General features: G+C 39.8%; 1 protein-coding gene and 1 long non-coding RNA gene across 3 annotated transcripts; one reads left to right on the top strand and one right to left on the bottom strand.

The window, feature by feature from the left end:
- On the top strand, positions 1–13,354 carry LOC116849726. 2 transcript variants are annotated; one of them, XR_004379195.1, is made up of 11 exons: positions 1–67; positions 923–1,103; positions 1,177–2,674; positions 2,765–2,946; positions 3,295–5,402; positions 6,488–6,769; positions 6,866–7,007; positions 9,220–9,515; positions 9,620–11,492; positions 11,570–11,867; positions 13,000–13,354. It is a non-coding gene; the product is annotated as an uncharacterized LOC116849726 (long non-coding RNA). The 2 variants fall into 2 exon arrangements; XR_004379194.1 differs by having other exon boundaries at positions 1,177–2,946; positions 3,295–4,865.
- LOC116849725 (phosphatidylinositol 4,5-bisphosphate 3-kinase catalytic subunit delta isoform) lies at positions 13,260–22,098 on the bottom strand. The gene is made up of 10 exons (XM_032827150.1): positions 21,441–22,098; positions 20,555–21,016; positions 19,560–19,994; positions 18,241–18,671; positions 17,873–18,163; positions 17,511–17,789; positions 17,150–17,419; positions 16,751–17,065; positions 16,214–16,676; positions 13,260–16,106 (listed from the first exon to the last, which is right to left on the bottom strand). The coding sequence occupies exons 1-10, from the start codon at positions 21,585–21,587 to the stop codon at positions 15,975–15,977; spliced, it is 3,225 nt and encodes a 1,074-aa protein (XP_032683041.1). The 5' UTR covers positions 21,588–22,098; the 3' UTR covers positions 13,260–15,974.
- Positions 22,099–22,629: the final 531 nt, after the last annotated feature.

Here is a 22,629-nt window from a genome sequence, read left to right as displayed (position 1 = left end):
AACGTTTACACGCCATGGGAAAGATCCAAAAGGAAGGAAGATGGGAAGGAAGTTAAGGTCCTAATAGGTATTTACCTAAGTATTTGCTGCTTTTATGTTATCAAAAATTTCTAGCAGACTCTATTCAATATCTGTTTGTGCAGATTTGACTATCCGGATATATAATGTTGGTTATGGATATATAATTTTTTTTCACATATATTCTTTGCAATGTAATTACAGTTATAATTAGGATCAATTATAAAGTTAATCAGTAGATAGATAATCCTCTCTAAAAGAAAGCATGTAAAATATTTAATTGTTGCCGCTTTTCCGCGATGCTGATTGGTTTTCTCGTTTAGCTCACTTCATGTGAGCTGCAGCTTGCTTCGTTTGCGCCTGTCAAATTACCAGGCAAATAGCTGTCATCGCGTTGGTTAGGTCACGAAAAAAAAATACAGAAGAGATATGTCTCTCTCTGTCTCTACCTATCTCTCCCTGTCTCTCCCTGTCTCTCCCTGTCTCTACCTATCTCTCCCTGTCTCTCCCTGTCTCTCCCTATCTCTCCCTGTCTCTCCCTGTCTCTCTCTGTCTCTTCCTGCCTCTCCTTGTGTCTCCCCGTCTCTCCTCGTCTCTCTCTGTCTCTCCCTGTCTCTCCCTATAATTATTAATTAATTAAAATATATTTTAATTTAATTTTTATTTTACATTTTTTATTGTTTTTTATTAACTATATGGCGCGCGCGCATGTATTGTTCTAGTAGGTAACATTATTTGTAATAAATATATTGTAAAATTATATTAACATAATTATTATCAGTATATTATACATCATCAAACAGTCATCAAATACAAAATATAAATATTGATGTAAAATCAGAGTGGGCGTATGAGTATATAAATGCCATTTGAATAACATATCTTACTATCCTGAGAATTTTAGTGCTGTCTTGAAGGAAGATACGTTGGATACTTTAATGTCAGATTACAATACAATAAGGAGACTACAATATCAACAGTGAACAAATATTCTAAAATAAATAAAGCTAATTACTATAAAAACAAATATCTTATTCACTTTAACAACTGACAAAATTTGCTTCAGGAAAATCATAAGAACAATGGTAAGTAAATATATCTGTATATTATTGTTGCAGGAACACATTCTTTAAATCTTATCTTACTTTCCTATTTCAGGAGGATTCATGTTTCTCATATCATGATGCTACAAACCAGAAGACACGAATGGGTGAAGACAGCTCAATTCAGACCATTATCATGGAATTCATTATAATCAATGCCACTATATCCATTAAATTACCACAGACTTCTTTAAAGAAAACCTTTAGAATTCTTACATCGCTTAACTAATTGATGTATCAACTAATTGATCATGTAAGCAAATTCATTTAACTTATTGCTGTAGATTGTGATTCCAAGAGTAGAAGGGAATTGTCAAAATCGTATCAGTCTCCTAAATCGTACCTCATCATTTCTTTATTATTATTGAATATGGACTAAATTTAACAGTGTGTAAAAATGAAATATAAATAAGTAGCGAGAAATACAAACAAAAAATTTACAGATATCTTGTTTTGTGAGTGGTACAAACATTTTTAAAAAATCAAGCATGATTGATTATCAGATATGATTTAGGAATTTGGTTTAGGTACAATTTCGGCAACTATCCCCTATATTCTTGAGATAACGTTGGTAATCGGATTTCTATAATAGATGTAGCAAGCTTTAGCCTTACACTCTAAGTCCAAAACTATGACATAATTTCCGATTAAAAATATTTTCCACAGCTATCTGAGAATTTACTTTGATTTATATCATTTCTACAGAAAGACTTATACTAAGAGATGAAAAAAATTGCATAAATACCAGCAGAGTACGATGTCTAATCTTAATGTACGGCAAAAAATGTTTTTCATTGTTACTTGAGATCATAATCCCTAAGCTTTAAGAGAATTAGGCAAATTCTAACTATTAAAGCAGCGCAGGCAACGCTTTTGCCTGAAATTATACATCTTAGAGCATAAGGCTGTTACACCTATTTTGGGCATGAGCTTATAGTTCTATACATCATAATAATGATAATATTCAATAAAATTATTAAAAAGGATTGTGCTCGGTGCAAATAGAAGTTGCGATGAATTTATAGGATACGTAATGTATGAATAGCAACTTTAGAATTGAATGACCCAGCCACATTATTTGCTTATATATTTCGCAAAAGTGTGCGTCGTAATGGTCGTTCACTCGTAACAGTTAGATTAGGTGAAAGTTTGAGAGTTCACTTTGATCTGCAACGCTTCCATAAAAAAACGTATGCCAAGAGATGAAAAATTATGTAAATGCCAGCCATGAGTGCAATGTCAGCCCAAAAGCTGCTTTCGTCGAAGTCGTAGCGATCCAATACTTGAGAGCCTTCGGTGAGGCAAGGTAGTTCCGGCTCGGTGACTTCACAGGCTGTTGGTAGAAGACAGAAATACGCATTACACATTACTCGTGAGAAAAATGCACGAATGCCGCTTGATGTGATAAGTTAACGCACATATATTATGCACGCCTCTCCATTGGATGATAGTGAGAGCTTCTGTCGAATGCAGCAGCCAGGAGAAATATCTCAACCATCGAACGTATACAGGCAGCGAACTACGAACGGACACCGAGTATGGATTTGTACAGTGTAATAAAGAATAAAGAATATACGTAGTATAAAACATACAATAAAGCATGATTGATCAACTGATCACTTAGGAGTCGGTTTTACTGACAGGATAAAATTTTTCTGGATATTGTTCAATCATATCGGCAAATACCTGAGCTTGATAAAAGGCCCCATGGTTATCATGAGAATATAATCGAAAGGCACCAAGTATGCCATCGCTAGTGGTACACTCTCGTAAACGGCTGAGAAGAAACATCCTGCAGCATTAAGTTTTATTATATATAGTCACAGTATGTATATATAGTCACAGTAAGTTAATAGTTAAGTATATAAGATTATAGTTAAATATATATACAGTTAATTGTTTTAATAATATACACTTGAAAAAACATGTGTATATTTTCAAGTAAACATTATATTTTATGTTCAAATAATTAAATTAATTAATTAATTAAATTGATTTAATTGAAGTTTATCAAAATAAAATTAATTAAAATTTAATTTTAATTAATATATTTTATATAAAAAAAGTTTCGAAATATATCTTTTGTTTTTATCCGTAACTCACATAATTCTAAGTCAGTAAGATACTTACCACAGGCAGTGGATACGTTCATTGTGAATATAACAACCAACAGAGTCAAGCCAAGAGCATCTATCGTTGGACGCAATCCTGTTAGCCAATATATTATCACGGTGAACAGCACTGGTTCAACTAACAGACCGGGTATCTGATAATGTCGATTTTCACGAGATAATGCGAAGAAAATAATCGACATGGAGTAACACTTAATAAAGAGGAATTTAACTCACTAAAGATATCATTCGTGCTACGTAATAAAGATGAATGGGGTACATGCCCGCTCTGTATTCGCGAAGTAGAAGCGGCAATTCTTGTGGAATCAACGCCAAGGTCGCGTACATGGGGAAGAAGGTGTTCTCGCACACCAAGATATAGATGACACCCTCTATGGCTTGAATGCCCAATTGATCAAGGTTAACAGCGCCTACGAAGCACAAGCCGGCGACCATTGCGACGCTCTGCGATTCGTGAGATTTGTTATTTTACGCGAAATTAAAATTAGTCGATTTACGGGAAACGCGCTGAACATTCTAACGATACTCACCACTTTTTGCAAGATCCTAATAAATTGTACTGAAGGATCGCGCAGGACTTGTAGGAATCCGCGGTGGATCAACCAGTACAACTGCAACCAGCAGCACGGTCCTTCGCTGAAGTCGATTAAACGTCACGATTAACGAACATCGATTCGTCTCTTTGACATATCATGCCGTTTTTAACTCTCGACCTTTGTGCTCCGACTTACTTTCAACAAATGTTGCAAAGGATACTTACAAGACACGTAATTTGCGTACAGTTTCCTTCGTCTAAAACGAGAAGGTAAATTCCCGCGTTTAATGGATTCTTTTTTTATTATACTAATTGTACCTTTGTTTCATTCTGATTTCACTTACAACGGGCTGTGATCGAGCGATATCGAGCTCCCGTTGCAGCATAACATCGATTTCATTGCACGCTTCGCTCGTGAGAAACGCGTCGCAGATCTTCTGGGCGGCTCTTCCGCTGCCGTCCGCGTCACCGGGTGCGATCGCCAGAGTCGCCACCAGGAAATCAGCCGGGTTGTAGTTGCGTGGGCACACGTAACCCTGACTAAAAATATTGCAAGGATTATAAGCAGTCGCAAAGAAGGGTCTGAAATTGTTTCAGTCCATAAAACTGTCTGTTTCGCCTCCGAAACGATGAAGCGATGAAGATGTACCTGGTGAAAAATCGTATCGCTTGCGCGCCGGTACCAGCAAACGCTACTCTGCCACCAGCCAAAAGGATTATACGATGGAAACTGTTGAAGATGGTGGAGCTGGGTTGATGTATGGTGCACAGGATCGTCCGGCCTCTCGACACGAAGGACGTCATGTGCGACACGAGGACACTGGCCGAGTGCGCGTCTTGGCCCGTCGTCGGCTCGTCCAGAAACAGTATCTCCGGATCTGTCAGCAGCTGAGAAGATGGACGGCCGGAAATAGAATGACAAGCGAGTAAGAGAAATTCAACGCAAGTGCACACAGAGAGACGTACTTCAGTGGCGAAGGCGAGTCTCTTCTTTTCGCCGCCTGACAAAACCTTGCCGTCGTCGCCGCCACCGATGCGAATGTCGCGTCTTTCCATCAGACCAACGTCCCTCAACAGGTGATCGATCCTCAGTCGAACGTCCGACGTGTGGATTCTCCCGTCCAATTTCATTCTAGCCTAGGAAAGTCCTCGCATTAATCGCGTAATCACGCGATCGTTCGATGAGCGCGACGAATTTACCATAAACCAGATGTGCTCCAGCACCGTCATCGTCTCGATGAACATGTCCTCCTGATGCATGAAACCGCTATGACATCTCATGTACGACGACGTAGTCGAGACTCCGTTCACATAAACGTCACCGTGCACCACGACGCCAGCTGTCAATTTTAGTAAAGAAAACCACTACAAAGGACAAGACTCTGAAAGATTCTAATAATATGAGTAAAAGGCAAGAAAGAGCCGAAACTCTGGCTTTTACTTGCTTTTTATTTATATTATTAGATTAAGAGAGAAGCTAGCTTCCTTATTTTTTTCAAAGTTACGATCATTACGTAAATCATACTTACGTCCAGTGCGAGATGCCAGTGCTATCATCAGCGAACTTTTCCCGGCACCGCTGTGTCACGGAGTTGACGACGATATATAGGCAAAGTAATAATTCGATATACATTGTAATTTATATGCTGGTGAAACGCCAAGTAAATTTAACGACCCGACAATCAATCAAACATTACGATGCGTATTAATTTTTAAATTAATTCAGTGTTTCTCACAAATTATAACACTATAATCGATTGACTAATTAACGACCAATGATTGATTAATTGTGATTAACGGCAATTGAGATCATAATAGATTTACCTGCCGCCTAAGATCGCGGTGAGCTCACCGGGTTGCACCACACCTCGGACTGAAAAAAAAAACGACAATCGAATGTCAACGTTAATCTTACGTCTGTTTTTTATCGCTGAACCAGCATGCGCCTAGAGAACTTAAAAAAAAAAAAACAGGTATGCAGTTGAGTGGGAGAAAAAGGAGAAGGGAACTAGTGCAAGTTATAGAAGTGTGAAAATTATTGGAATAATTTTAATTTCTTTATTCATTTTTAATTAAAATATTTATATAATTTAGTTGTCCAATATGTAATACAAATTTATGGTCATTTTAAATCTATAAGAAATATTGATAACAAATTGTAATATTTCCTGAAATTAGGCATTTATTTAAAAGGAACACTTAGAGAAAATGAATAAAGAAATCAAAATTGTCCTAATAATTTTTATACCTTTCTAGTGCAGCCAGTTCAGCAATAGAAAACAAACCTCTTGTCTCTCGTATCATTCGAATTAATGTGCATTAAATACCGCTGTTGACGAGCTGCTTGCTTATGGTGCATCGGTTGCAATCCATCGCGTAGACGGATAAGTGTTGCCAAGAAAGCATCGCGCCTCTCGTACAATGCCGCGACGCACCAGGTTCCAGTCTAACGTCGACGGCATTCCGCACTTAATGCAAACAAAAAAAAAACGCAAATTAAGACAGATTCTATCCTTCCTATCGGAGGATCGGAGGATCGGAGAACTAATGTTTTAAGCATTATCGTCTCGCGGAAGTTATCCTTATCTCTAGGTGCGATCGCGAATCATTGAGTCATCGATTGTCGCGTGAAGCGTGTATAAGAATACCAGTTAGCACCATCTTCTCCTCCTCCTCATTCACTGTTGTTCAATTTCTAGGTATTTCCACGACGCGGAGCGATTACATGGATACCGATCGTTTCGACGACGAGACGATAAGACGGTGAAGTCCGACGGAACAGTCGACGGTGCGACTCGAACCTTGGGCGGAAGCCTTACGCACACGTGTCCGAAGGGTGAGAAACTGACGAGACACGAAAGGGAGATCAGCGCTAAGGCGAGAGGTGTTCGCTTCATAACGGCGCGCTGCCACCACTCGATTCACCCGATGCACTTCGTCCGCGTTCCTCCCGTGCTTTCCTCCGCTATCAAATATCACACGTATGTAAAGCAGCGTTGATTTCGTTCATTTGCATCTCTCAGTGTCAACGAACGCCGGCCAATGCTGTGAACTCGTTCGAACTTCATTGATTGCAGAATCTGTATCTCGCAGCTTGCTTTCCAGCAAGGAAACGCAAATAGACAATATCGAACACTGGAATGCTGTACAAAGCTGCTTTGTTGATACACCACTTGGTTCTCAATATATGTCGCAGTTCGCACTTCATAGTTAAATATGGTACTTGTTCTTTTTACAAAAATAAAAACCGCAGTTAAATGTATCTTATGCTGAAAAGTATCAGGATAAAATGTGAAATATCTCGGGAAATATATACACTTTTTAATGATCTTCAATTTTTTCAGTCATTCTACTCTTATAAATAGAATGACCTAATTAACGTTTAGAAAAACTATCCTATATAGCACAAATTGTAGCTACATTGCAGTAATGTTGCAATGTTGCCGACATTAATTATCCAATGAGGAAAATTTGTCTTGGATTAATGTAGTATCAATTCAAGTAATTATATATATTAGAAACATTTTAGAATAAAGAAAAAGAGCGAAATTCGAAGACTGTTTCAAGTCTCATGTATCAGAATAAAATATTCTTAGAATGTTTCTAGGATGTTCCTTATAGATAGTCTGAACAAATTATTATTTGAATTACTACATTAATCCAGAATAAATTTTTCTTACTGGGGCAATGTATCAAAGGCAAATCGTGTCGAGTATTTAAAATGTGAAATTATATCAATTATCGAGAGCTCGTATAAACAGCTTTTTTTAAAACGATTTCGTAACAGCGCTGTGCAATTACGACGAACAATGCGCGTACGACGACCGGGATGCGGTAATCCGACACTGTTAACGCAAGCGAATCGATAGGTTTATTCGTGTAGGATGCGTAAACGCAAGCGTGTTTCTGAAGCTTTTCCTGCCGCGCCCGAAAAATGCATCAGTAAACGTATTCGTGACGAGAATATGCCGGTAATTGAGAACGGTAACCCTATATATGCACGTCTACAAGTGCAACGAGTGGTGAGTCCGGGCCGATCTTATTTCGCTATTGGAATTATCGTACATTGGTTCTTTTAGTGATTGGCTTTAGCAATGCAACGATATAACAGTACTCTTCTCGCTCTTCCGCGTATCATGAATTAATCTCGCGCCCTTGTCTTCGGCCCTTTTCCAATTGCATTCTAACAGAGTTATAAGAGATAAAATTTTTCTCACATACACATTTTGATTAGTTTGTCTTTTAATTTTAATAAATGATTGAGCAAACTGATTAGGAAATGTTTCAATTCGACTAATTGACGATTAGTTTTAACAGTTTCGATCAAAGATCGTTCAATCAGCGATTAATATGAGTAAAGAGGATCGATGGTCGTTTAATTAATAATTGAACTTGGCAAATTTAATTGAAGACCGTTCAATTGATGATTTAACTTACTAAATTTAATTAAGGTAGAAGTATATCCGTATATGTACCTAATCTTGGATATTTTTATTGCTTTAATCTTTAAATATGAATACTTTAACTTTTAACATTATAAAAAAAGAAATCTATATACATGTATAGAATACGTTCAGAACTAGATATGAATCGATTGAATTTGCTCATATCAACCGTCAATTAAATAACTTTTAATTACATTTGCTAAGTTCAATCGTCGATTAAATGGCCTTTAATTAAATTTGCTAAGTTCAATTATTAATTGAAGGATCTTTGATTTCCTTTGCTCATATCAACGAAGCGGTTTTTAATTGAATTCGTTGAAATCAATCGTTAATCATTCTTTATTTAATATTGCTTGAATAAATCCTTAATTAGTTGAATTAAAATATATTTGTTCGAATCAATTGTGAAAAAAAAAATAAAAAAAAATAAAATTCGAATTAATTGATATCTTCATAACTCTGCTCGCAACCCTGCACTCGAGATTAGTGAACAAATCAGCGCGGTAGTATCAATCGACACTTTCCTTTTCTACGATGCCGCGCGCGCGTAGGTTTCCCAGGATTGTTTCTTATATCCTATCGCATTTGCGGTCGCACGGTATGTATGGCAACCGGTTTGTAACGATATCCAGATGCGTGCTGTGGCGTTTGAGTCGAGTACTCGGACCTCATACAGGAAACACCGTGACACATCAACGGTGTAGTTGCGTGTTGTCTCGCAGCAGCACATTTCCTCGAGTTACGTTGCCTTTTTTGCGGTGAGCGCCCGTCAAAATCGATACTCGCCATGAGTCATAAGAAAAGATTGCGTCTAATGATTGTCACTCGTAGGTCTGGATGCACGACCTACTTATCCATCTTGACGTGACTGTTCACTTTGTACTTATTCATCATAATGAATGAGCAAATATTGAAGCGGGATGAAACATGAATAACAAAGTTTCGCTCATAGAAATATTGTCGTAATTAAAAATTATTTATTGAAGGTAGATCAGATCTGCTTCTCGTTGATTCTGTCTTCGTTTGCAAGACAACGATCGAGTTACTTCGAACGACAAGTTTTTGACAGTAACGCGAGAAACGCCAGGAGACGGAATACTGCGATGAGCGAGAACAGGCAAAGGATATCCGTCCAAAAGTCCTCCTCCTTAAAATTGAAAGTCTGCAGGACCATGCGTCCGGATCTCGGACACGTTATGTTGCTTCTGGTGCACTCGATGGAGTCGATTTCAGCCCATTGATTAATCAAGAGTGCCTCGTTGCCGTAACGAAACCAGGATAGGTAAGAAAACCACACGAAGTAGGACGGTATGGAGCTGTACAAGGTATTTTTGATTCGACAGAAAGTCAAATATTTCGATTGATCGATTGATCTCTTCGTTTCAGATACTCACGCTGTATTCAGGAAGAAACCACCGAAGAGCATGAATGGTATTATCACCGGAGGACCGACGGAAAGGGCCATAGATACTCCATTACTAATGCACGATATTAAATAACCTGTGAGAGAGAGAAATGCATTTCGATCATTGGAGATAATGCAACGCGAGCTGTCTGTGAATCTCAATGTTACCAAACGAAGTCGAGACGTTCGCCACGAGAGCTACTACACCAGCAGCAATAAAGAAGTGTTTCACGTCAGGGTAGAGGCCGATCATGGGGTACGCGACGACGGTGAAGATCAACGGCACTGCGAGAAATATCGGTGCTTCCGCTAGTGTCTTGCAGATGAAGTAGACGTCGGTGCGGTACATCCCGTTTCTGTGCTCGCGGAGAAATATCGGCAATTCGGCACAGAATACCTATGTACAGAATATATTCGTATATTGGTCCATTAAGTTACTCGCGCGCATACTTTCGGTAATTCTTAGAATTGAAATTGTGAACTCGATTCGACTTATAATTCTAGCTGCCGCAAACTATTGTTCTCCCTTTGTTTTCGTAAGGGTTTCCCCTTGTTTGCCGTAAGAGGGAAAGACACACGGATGAGTGCAGTTTAGACAGCTTCAATTTGCATACGATACTCTCCCAATTTGCATACGATACTTCTTTCTCTCTCCTCACGTTAATAACCGCGAAGACGTTCTGGAAAGTCATGTTGGTGAGGAAGATGAATAGGGCACCGTTGATATTCATCACGCCGTCCTGGTCCATTCGTTGGCCGAAGTAGATGACGCCGATCAGCAGCGAAACCATCTGCGACATAAATTACGAAGATTGTCTCCCTTCGCACACCTTCGCGAGATCACGTGTGCGATTATCGAAGGGGGAAACGCACGATAGTCTGTAAGAGGCGAACTTTGATGAGAATCGGTTCCTTGATCATCGACAGCCAAGATCGCCACAGAACCGCGCGGAATTGCTCGCACCAGGTTGCTTTGTAAGGCGATCCGCTGGACTGTGAGAGTTTCAGCCTCTTGAGAGAATCCTCGAAGTCGCTGTGGACAGTTTCTGCCACTGAGGCAATTTTCAGGCCGTAATCACTTTTTTGGAAATTGTCGCACGTCGTTTTTATTGCGTGTCTGCAAGCCAATTCGCGTCCCGGTACAATTGCCAACATTTGCACGAAATAGTCGGCGGGATTGTAGTTATTGGGACAAGCGGCGCCGAGCCTGCGAAAGAGATAGCCAAGTGGCAACGATAAAAATTGCTATCTGACAAGATAGTTAAACAAAAAGCTACGCTTATAAATTGTGACGTTTTACCTTTCCTTTCCAGCGCATAATTTTCAGATATAAGGATCAATGAAACTTCTTAAAAGTGAATTTTTCGAGTTTGAACTTACGTCTCGAAGAAGGAACAAGCTTGCACGGCGGTACCCATGAAGGCGACTCTCCCCTCGGCCATCAGCAGGATCTTGTCGAAAAGAGCGAAGAGCTCTGACGAAGGTTGATGTAGGGTGGCGATGATCGTTTTACCACGTGCTGTTGGAATCGTTCGATTATTTATTTGCGATTGTGTATGTTTCACATCTGTGTCGGTGATTTCAGTAAGGCTTCCGTGCCATACCGACGACTCACCTGCCAACGCCTTCAAGATAGAAACAACCTGATGAGCCATGAAGGAGTCCAAGCCCGACGTCGGCTCGTCGCAGAGCATCAGCGGAGGATCCGTCAGCACCTCGGAGGCGAAGGACAATCTCTTCATCTCTCCTCCCGAGAGACCTTTCACCTTGCCGGGCACACCGATTATAGTGTTGCGACACTTCGATAGGGCTAACTGTTCTCGAGAGAGATAGAGGATGAAGTGAGGGATGGTAGTATGCATCAGGTGTTTGTATGATGTGTTTTACCTCCTCAATAACTTCGTTAACTCGCTTAATCCTCTGGTGACAAGGTATTCGGCGATCCATCCGCACCATTGCCTGAAACGTCAAGTGTTCCACCACGGTGAGTGTGCCGATGAACAAGTCGTCCTGCTGCACGTAAGCCATCGTCGAAGTGAGCATATCCGGCGATACTCTTTGGCCGTTAGCGGCCATCAGACCGGATGCAGATACTCCGCGAGTTGAACGAAATGTCAGCGTGTTCAGCAAGGTCGTTTTGCCAGCACCTGACGCACCCATGATCACGAGCAGCTCGCCAGGATAAGCGACCCCGCACACTGAAACGTATTTTCACCGAAGAAACCAGCTGTTAGTATCGATGCGTCATCCGCGATTCGATCCTCAAGTATTTAAAATCTTCCATATTCGGGTCTTGTTCGATCTTTATTTCTTACTCAAAATATTCATCTTTCATGCGTATTTTTTCATTACACACGATGAAAAGATTCTAGTCTAGGATGAAATCTTTTATGATCAAATTCTGCCGAGAAAGAAAAGAAGATTCCTTTTTGTAGACTCGAAAATGATTGAGTCGAATAACTGTGTAATTTCTTACGGAGTGAGTACTTGAGGTTTAATATACATATAATAAGGAGCTGCGTGATCTTCATCTGTACCATCTTCCAATATGTGTTTCTGCGCGACGGGTTTCCTGGGCCTGAACATTATTCGATCCCAAATCTTATCAGTTTTCGTGTTGAGATACACGTTCACGTCGCTCCATGTATACGTGATTTTATTATTGGCGATTTCATTGTTGAAATTTACGTTTGTCGACAGGTTTGAAATTGGTCTCAAACTAAACGAAGTCTCCGGGCTTCCATCGTGCGATATATCTCTTTCGATACCGTCCTATAAGAATTACAAATATATTTTTTTAATATAATGCAAGAGAGAAAGAGAGAGTAGAGAGAAATAAGGAAGTATAGAACATAACGGAATAAATATAATACACTATTCTATGTTTCTCTTGTATAGCATTGAGGTACTACACGCTGTAAATAAGTAAATAAACCCAGATAAGCAAATCCTATTAGAAATAGTCAAAGGGTTGAAACGAAGCCATGTCGCGGTCGTCGTCTGGGTTTAAGAAGTACAGTAAGATACCTAAAGCAAAGCGAGTGCACAAAAAATATACCTATAAGAGAAAGAGATAAATAGAGAGCAAGATAGAGAGAAAGCGCCTTTTCATTAAAAAATGATTTTCCAATTTCAATTGAACTCACAGGGACACACATGCGATCGACACTTCAACATGTTATTGTTCAACGTTTCCATACTTAGAAAAAAAAGATCGCAAATTTTGTTTAACATTGAACCTTTGCACGTCGGGAAAGCATTGACTTCTTAATCTGATTAACGTACGATTAAGTCTCGCTTTGTGCGTTCGTACTTACGAAAGAAATCGTGTTGTAAGTGACTCTTTGAATTTTATTCACAGAGGACGTCTGCGTTGTGGATATCAGCGGCTCTGTTTCCTCGGCAGCCGTCATTGTACTCGACGTCGTTTTGCGGGGCCCTTCCTCCGGTCCAGTAGTCCTCGCTAGCATCCAACGGATGCTTTCACGGCTGACCAAAGCGAGACAGGTCGTTCTCGCCAATTTCTGATCTAACAGCACATGTGCGGAACGTGTTTTTCCTCTTGGTATTCGCCGACTCCCTCTGCATTCGACCGCAATTTGACACAAGTGTACACAAGGATTTCGAAAGTGATTTTATTTACAACAGACACTGACCGATACAGACCTACGTATGTATTGTACAAAATTATATATTTCGATATCCTTACAAAAAAAAGAAAAAAAAAAGATACAAATTATTCAACGGTAGAGAAAGGAAACAGTGGTGAAAGCGGCACGCGCGATTATTGCCCGATAGTGGAAAACACGCTCGATGAGATCGCACGAACAGCTCGATATATCGTCCTCCTCCTCGTACGACGACGTACAACGCGAGAACGCGCGCGAACGCCTATCTTAAAATGTGCGTGATGCGGTGCATGAACCACCGTGCCCATGATATATATGAGTGCGTGTGTGTCGTGATACATGTGTGTGTGTGTGTGTCGCGACGTGTCTCTCTCTCTTTCTCTCTCTCTCTCTCTCTCTCTCTCTCTCTCTCCCTCTCCCTTTGTCGGTTCCCCGCTGACGGTTCGCAGCCCTATCTGTGCCGGCGGGGTTTCACGGATCCGTCGTGTGAAATCGAACGCGACGCGAGATACAAAAATTCGCACGAGACTTTTCGATTGGGGATACATACGTGTGTATATCATATACGTATATGTATAATATTATCTATAAAGTTTTCTCTTTCGTTCTCATCGAACAATTTCTTTTGTTTAATATGCAAATGAGACGCAGTAAGAGGATGATATGGATGCGGCGTTGGCGCACAGTCTGCCACATCATTTACTTCTCCTATGTATCGCGTAATTAGAGATCATTTACCTTATCTTACACGTGAGCGCGCGCGTACTCGCGATCGAGAATCGTTTCTTCTTTTCTTTCTGGGAAAGATTTCTTCTTCTTTTCTTTTTGCTTTCGCGTAGGACAGCGCTGATATATCATGGGCCCTACTAACTCGACTATAGCTAATACAAAAGTTGCGTGGCACGCGTGATAACGACAATAGAAAATCCCAACGTCACTAGCATGAAATGTTGTTCCTCTATATTAAATAAGAAATGAACATTCGTACATATACACGTCATGTAGGAAAAATATTCTCGGTTATGGTAGGCATATTTATACGAATTGGTGATTAGTTTTACAGGTGTTCGCATCATTGCGTTCGTTTGTAATGAGAGAAATTAATAACGGTCACACTTCGATCGAGCTCGCGCCAAGACAATCGCGCTCTCGACCGGCGACACTTTTGCCAGGAAAGGTGTCGACCGCGTGTAGCATCGCGAGATAAATATTGCTCTGGATTATCACACTGTCTGTCATCGGAATCAAGCGTATATATTGTCCGCTACTGAATACGATCGCCGAACTCTTAGTACTTTGCAAAGTACGACTAAATTATACGTGAATTCAGTGCTACACACAAGCGCTCATTAAACGTACTTTTGGATTCAGTCGGTGCATATCTCTAGATTTGATCAAGATCTAAAAGTACAAGCCGATAAAATCCGAAAGCTCACTGGGCGCTTAGTGAACGGTTGATGTTAGTACTGAATGCACCTAATGCGTCATGGCGCATCTGTTCTTCCATTATGTTCGACGAATCAATCTGTTAGAAAACGTGATGTGACAAGAATATCTACGGCGTAGGGTACCAATTCAGATCGGTCTCCTTTTATTCGATCATTTGTACAATGATCTGATTGAAAGAATAGTAAAACTCTCACGGCTTAAGGCTCCTCGCCGCAGTATTCTTGATTGATGACGCCAAAAATATATACAGTATTCTTGATTGATGACGTTAAAAATCCTCGCAAAACGTTGAAATAAAAAGATATATCAATAAAATGACGTTTACAATCAATCACAGGCTTGTAAAATAGCCCTAACATCTTCTTTTTATTCAAACAATCGCAAAATTAATGTGACATGTAAGTTTCCCCTTTAATCTGCCTTTCCTCATGATTTTGTCATGTTAATTTTGCGGCTATTTATTGACTGTTACAACAAGAGATGAGTGTTCGGACTATTTTCTGTTCGATCGATTACAAATATCATTTTACTTCGATATATTTTGCAGGAATATTTAACGTGTATTTTCTCTCTTCTGATGTCATGAATCAAGATGGCCGCGGCAGGCGGGATCAGGAGCTTCAACGATACTCCACGCGTTTGTCACGCAAATCAATGTCGTTTAATTATCCTCGAACTATCGTGAAGTTCGCAAAGAAAAGAGAATAAAACGATCTACATCGATGGCATCCTCTGAGCGCTGTCTTGGACCAAGCGAACCAAAGAGTAAAAAAATGCGCGGAATCTTGTTTGATGATATGTACCGTACGTCCATCGTTAAGAAATGTACTACACTATGAACGTAGGCACCTAGACTGCTTGCCTAGCGACTAAAAAAAACTCCGAAAAAAAATGTTACGGAACTATCGCATACACTAGAACTACTATTCTCTAGATCACCTCTCGATAGCACCGCAGACGCGACGTCCGCTGACGCTAGTGACGATCGCTTGCTTCTTTTTGTTTCTTCCCTTTATGCAGTCTTAATAGTATACTGGTTACGGCCGCCGGATTCCCTGACGACTATGAGGTCGTAGCGAAAACGGCAGCTTTTGTTCTACCATCTCGCGGCTCTGTTGTGGCTTACTTATTTACAGGCAAATCGAGAACATACGTCTCGACATCGGTAAGAACCCGTCGTGGCCGCAACATCCACGAGTTACGTAGATCCTTAAATTGGAAATTAACCTATCGCACTGTACGATTACGGTGTTAGTGTTCACGTCGTCTTATTGTTCTTGGACATATTATGCGACGCCCAATTTAACGACGTTTTCCACGAGTTACAGAGGGCCTCGTCAAACTTACTTCTAAAGTGTTTTTGTGCTTCACTTTCTGACATCTCTAGAACCTGCAAGGATACGAGGAATTCAGTTGAATGTTTCGTCCATTTAGCACTCGATACATTCGGTATCATTTTTTAGCATAGTGTACTAATATTTTCACGGCGATACGTACCAAAGTGTCCCTGAGATAATTCAGATCTTTCTCCGACGAGAGTTCAGGCAGTCCAGTGGATATCATCATGGCGAATAGAGACAGTATAAGTCCACCATGTTGCCGCAGGACGAGGAAGGCTTGCTCACAATGACTTTGAAATCTTTGAAATTCGACTGCGTGTCCCTTTTTTGTCTGACCTTTGTTTATAACGTGTACAAAGTCATTGGTTAGAACGAAGGGAACGCGTTCACGTCTGAATCCGAATTTCTCTTTAAAGTGGCCCAAAATATGACCGAAGTCGACATGAAACAGTTGACCGGTTTTCTTGACCATTATATTGTCGGAATGCCTGTCGGCTATTCCGAGAACGTAGGTGGCAACGCAGTAGCCGGCACAGCTCAAAGTGAACTCCTCGATAGCCTTGTTCAATGCCGCCTCTGAGTGATTGTGATCTTTTAGCCAAGCCAACAAGGAACCTCTCCTGAACAGAAAGAAAAAGAAAAGTACTTTGATCTGACTGTATTATTAATGTTCGTGTAATACGATACACCATACCTGAAGGCCGCCGTTGCGGAGAACGTGCCCTTTTCTTTCTGAATGTTCGCAATCGTCTCCGCGTTCAACACCACCTCTATCATACCGACCCTGCTTTCCGTGGATATGCAACCATATGGATTCATGCGTAAGTCCAAGCCTTCCTTCTTCCACAGTTTGTCCATGATGCGCAGCATTTGAAGCGTCAACATGTCCTGTCTCAAGTCATCACCGTGTTTGAGAATTAAGTAGATATCGTCGCCAAAGGGATCGCTGTTCTCGAAAACTAACCAGAGTGGTCGCATTTTACTATCCATCACTCGACATTTTTCGATTCTATAAATGACAACAAGAGAAAAGATTGAGATCACAAGATGCAGGAAGGGATCACGTTCAATGAGCGAAAAATGGTAAGCTCACTTGATACGATTCCACCTAAAACTTGGATCGAGTGGATTGAGAATATCGGATAATGCTTCTTGGCAGTGTGGTTCCTGGATGAAGTCTTGGAAGCCCTGAAGAGCCACCTTACGATCCTTCTTCTGTTTCGCTTGTTCCGAGGCGTTCCTCAATTTGTCTAAACACTTCATCTGTTTGAACAACGATCGCATGTGCTGTTGACTTCCTCTGCAGTACGCCTCAAGTATGAGGCCGAAACGAACGGACACTGCACCAACTTGCATTTCCGACCTAATGCAATTTTCGAGGACTTGAATGAATGGGGAACGAGACAATCTTAAAAGAGATCAGCGGAACGTACAAATTGTCACAGATTTCTAACCTGAGATGCCAGAATAGATAATGTCCTATCCTTTGATTTTTGAGTGCACGTCTTAGGAGAAACTCCGTCAGATCGCACGCCAAGTAACTCTCGTGCTTCAAAGCTTGAGCCAATTGCAGTAAGTAAAGACTGAGATCGTCGTCGGTGACGTTATATAAGCAGCCAACCGCAAAATTTCTAACGTTTTGGTCAGCGTAAGCGTAGTCCAGCAACTCCAGAGCCTTCTCTACTGGCAACGTAGGCCATTGCTGTATAAGTGCCATCGCCTCCGCGACTTCTCTACAAAAAATGTCCAATAAGTCAGCCCGATTTATCTGTCACTTCGTATGAATCATTTTGCAAACGACAAATCGATTTCTCACCTGTGATCGTTCCATTCTACGCACTGCAACAGCTTAGCTAGAAGCGCCGGGATCTCACGGAGACAATGATGTCTCAATGACCACATGATTTTCTTCTCCTGCTCGTGTAACTCATGTAACGGATCTCTGTCGGCCAATAATCTCAATTGTTCCAATTGTTGTTGACTGACGTCGTCCTTATTCAATTCCTCCACCACAATGGAGCGTTCGTTGGACGATTCCCGCAACTTTCGGGCGTACTCGACCATTTTCTCCAGTGTAGGGTAAAGGACGCACTTGTCTTTTCCGTAACTGCAACAGTAATGATAACGGTAACAGTAAATGAATACAATATAATGTGCATCACGCAAGAGACAGAGATCACTTACTTTGGAAACGTCAACATGAGAGCAGCTGCTCTGTCTATGTGAGGATTGGAAACCACTGTCCCGAGTGGATGCAACAAATCGTCATTTTGCATATCTTCCGCGTATGTCCACGTATATAATGTCATCGCGCCAGTCTTCAACTGGGACTTGAAGTCGTATATCGTCGTGTTTGCCCAGCACAAAGGATTGATGAAGAATTCTTGCTTCGAATCCTTAACTAATTTTCTGCTTTTCAGACCCTTTGCAGTCTTGCTGATTTCGTATAACACGAAGCACAACCGTGCCATACGCGGTATGTCTCGTACTTTAATGTCGAATCTGAGAACCTCCTCCCATTCGCAACTACCGTCGGGACTCACGACGATTTCTCTAGTTTTTTTACTCTCACAGAGGGATTTCCCACCGTGAAAAAGGCCGGCTTGTAGTCCAATCTACATATAAGTGATGATGAGTATTTGAAAAGAGGAATAATGACAAAAGTCATAAGAATCATATAAATCAATCTTGTCTCAAGACAAGATCTTATCTTTATAGAAAATACAATAGAGAGAGAGAGAGAGAGAGAGAGAGAGAGAGAGAGGGAGAGAGAGAGAGAGAGAGAACAGCAATGTATTATTAGCTTCAAAGGAAACTCTATAAAGATATTACATATTTTAGCACAATCAGTAACAATATTTGATGAGCTTGATGGCAAAAACTGAATAATGGTATTGACTATTTGAAGCAGTTAAACAAAATATAACAAAAACAATATAAAATAAAATACAAAATACAAGAAGTAATAAATTGAACCAATAGAATAATACAAGAATCACGCTAAAATAATACAAAGAAACAATTGAAAAGATTATATAAATCATAAGACAGCAAAAATTATAGTATATGTATTACAGTACAAAATAACAGTAAGTAATAAAAAAAAAGTAATCAAATGAAAAGAAATTTAAACATGCCGATTTCCAGCTGGAAAAGCAAAGACATCTAGTAAATTATTATTACAAAATATCTAGTAAATTATTAAATTTATATGTAAATTTATATGTATTGTAAAATGCAATGAATTTCCGCAATATTTATTCATATATTATCTCACTTTTTATGCCAATCTAGAAATATTTATCTCGAAAGTGATTATTGCTACAATTTAGCTTTATTACTTTATTTGAAAGAAAATAAATATTAAAATAATACGCAAGTATCACAAAGCTTATTAGTATCAGAATAGTATTGCGTAACGAACAAAAGTTAGGATTGTTGTCGAAGATGATTGAATAGATTGCCAGAAAAGACTTAGGGAGATTTTGATGTGCAGAATATACCTCTACAGTACGATGAGCGGCGTCGCAATTAAGCCGAGAAATTCCATTTACAGTAAAAAAGAAGGGATCGTCGATTTTCCACGCCGAGATATGCTTGCCCTTTTTGCGCAGCGTAAGCGTAGAAAAAGACGGTCTCGTGCGCTGCAACGTGTCCGCGTCTGGATTGTCGAAGGCGTTATCTTGGTCCACGGCTATGCTCTGTATGCTGAGCGTAACCAGCGTAGGTGTGATGTCTTTCGCTAGACAATCTTGAATATAACTAAACTGTATAAGCGGAAGTTCGCCGATCAAGTATTCCTCTTGTCCGCAAACCTTAAGCGTAAAGTCGTTGGGGTGTTCACCGCGAGTATTAAGAGTATTCGCCCTTTTGTTCAGGATCAGTCCGAGCAATTGGTACGGTGTGGTGGTGTGTGGTATTTGAAAGGTAAACGCTGTCTGAAATGAGATAAATGCATTCGTGGATAAACCGACTGAAAGAATTCGTCGGTGGGATAATCCGTTTTCGTGAAATATATTTTTTATATACAGAGTGTCCCCGCGATAATTCGCTACGGAGTCACGGTGTACAGGTAGATTGGATCAAACTGAACAAAACAAACCTCTACCATCTTGCAAACAACTATATAAAATTTTGAGTTATTAACTAAAAAAGATTGATGAGCGATGCGCGTTTTGCGGCAACGCTTGCTTGTAGATTTAGTTGTACTAAACAAAGAAGTCCTCTACCATTTTGCAAATAACACATAGATTTTTAAATTATTGATTAGAGAAGATTGGTGAATGATTGTACATGGTTGTCCGTCATCTTCTGTAATTATTAACTCAAATATCTATCATATTATTTGCAAAATAGTAAAGGAATTTTGTGATTAGTTTGATGAATTCTAATGTATACAATGAGTGTGTCAATAATTGTCAGAGACACCTTCTGTATATAAATATATATAATATAATATATATAATAATAATAATAATAATAATAGTGTTTTCCTTACATCAGAATTCTCGAATTTAATCGTCACCAGGACAATATTTCCATCCTTTAAACGACTCTCGATATTCTTGGACACAGCAGGAACAGGTGCTACCCTGGATGGAAACTGATACTGTACTTTCTCCACCCAAGATTTCTTTTGTCTATCTAACGCCACCTCGTCTCCCAAGAGGCGCATTTTCCATCTGAAGTCATTGACTTCAGAATTCTTTAAGGCAGCGAATTCATGCAAGCCTTTGCCAATCAGGAGGCCAATTTGAGAGTCTAAATTCCTATCACTCTTTATACCTTCACGTTCTATAACTCTTAATATCGCACAAAAGGGCCTTATATCACAGAGACGTCTAGTTTCATCGCGCAATTCTTCTACCTCTGAATTCGAATTGATGCATGAGAACATATACGATGGTGCATCTTTCAGTGTCCCATGGAGAGGATATTTGCTAGCCTCTTCCCAGAGTTCCTGTTGAATATTATTATGTTTATATCCTTGCATAAATATAAATATTAAAGAATTTAATAATATAAAAAAAAGAATATTATAAGAAAAACTTATAAAGTTATAAAGTATATATTAAATTGATGAAAAATTGATGAAAAAATATTAAGATAAGAAGAAGATATTGAAGTAAGAGATATCAGTAAAAGACATTAAGGTTGCATTCCAAAATATCCTCTTTGACGAAAATTTTACTGAAAATCTATAATATATATAACATAAACTATAGATTTTCAATAAAATTTTTCTCAGAAAGAATGTTCTAAAGTACAATCTAAGAAGATAGTTAAAATATATATCAGAAAAACAATCGGCATTATGAGTACATACTGATACATTAATGAAATAAATATGTGTGAAATACTGGATATAACTAGAAAATGTTTACCTCTTTGATCTCTGTCACAGTGCTATTGCGATTGATTTCTACTGGTATAACAACACCATTTGGCATGAGGAACGTAATCTCCACCACTGCAGGCTCTGGCTTCTCCGACCAGAAGTTGTAGGCGTACGCGCTCGGTATATGCACCATGATGAATAACAATCGGTATATACTCTCCGTCAGGCACACAAATAACACGCACGTGCAGCACGACCACCAGCGTTAATCTATCTTACATTATAAAGAGGAAGTAGGAAACATTATCAAAAGTGTCTCCTGGCTCGTCTGTGTCTCTTGGTGAACCTGCGGTTCATTTTTTTCCCGTTTTGCAGCGAGAAAGAATATACGAAAGAATGATAACGCAACGTCGACGAATTCTCGGTTAGGTAGATGAATGGATGCAAGTAGGCGCGTGCAGATACGTAATATCACTATTTACTCCGTTATGACACAAACGTCTCGGCTTGACGTTCAGTTCCACGTTATACGCGTCGTTTCGCAATTACGACGCGTCTCATCTGGAGCATCTTCGAAAATAGAACCAACGTCTTGTTTTACGCGCTGATATACAAATAGCCATTATCGTATACACGTAATAATCAGTAATAACAAAATACACGGATCCACCATTATTTGTTTCGCGTTCATCCACCAACAGCAGCAAAAGTAGCAGCAGCAATAGCAGCGTATTTGCGAATGGGACTTAAATAGCTCCTACCAATGAGTGCGTTCAGCGAACTCACAGTTGCACAACAGTTGAGCAATTTGTCAATGTAATTGGTCTAGATTTAGGGATCTAATAGCAAGAACCAATAATCGTTAATTGCTCACTGAGCGCTTTTTCTACTGAATGCGCCCATTGGGTGCGTTCAGCGAATTCAACAGTTGCACAACAGTTGAGCAATTCGTTAATATAATTGGTCTACATTTAGGGATCTAACAGTAAGAACCAATAATCGTTGATTGCTCACTGAGCGCTTTTTTCGCAGAACGGGCCCATTGACGAATTGCTCAATTGTTGTGCAACTGTTAAGTTGCATCCATTGGCTGCGTTCAGCAGTGAAAGCTGCTTTGCAACTGTTGTAAAACTTGTGAATCTGATTGGAGTATGCTCTTAATTTTGGTTAAATCCAAGAGCATGTATGCTCTTCACGATCAGATTCATGAATTTTACACAGTTGTGAAGTAACTT

This window comes from Odontomachus brunneus, unplaced genomic scaffold, assembly GCF_010583005.1.
Source record: "Odontomachus brunneus isolate Ranch 3 - 2012 unplaced genomic scaffold, Obru_v1 Obru_scaffold_125, whole genome shotgun sequence".
NCBI classification, from domain to species: domain Eukaryota; kingdom Metazoa; phylum Arthropoda; class Insecta; order Hymenoptera; family Formicidae; genus Odontomachus; species Odontomachus brunneus.
The sequence above is the reverse complement of the archived record's forward strand: the minus strand, read 5'-3'. Positions and strand labels throughout refer to the sequence as shown.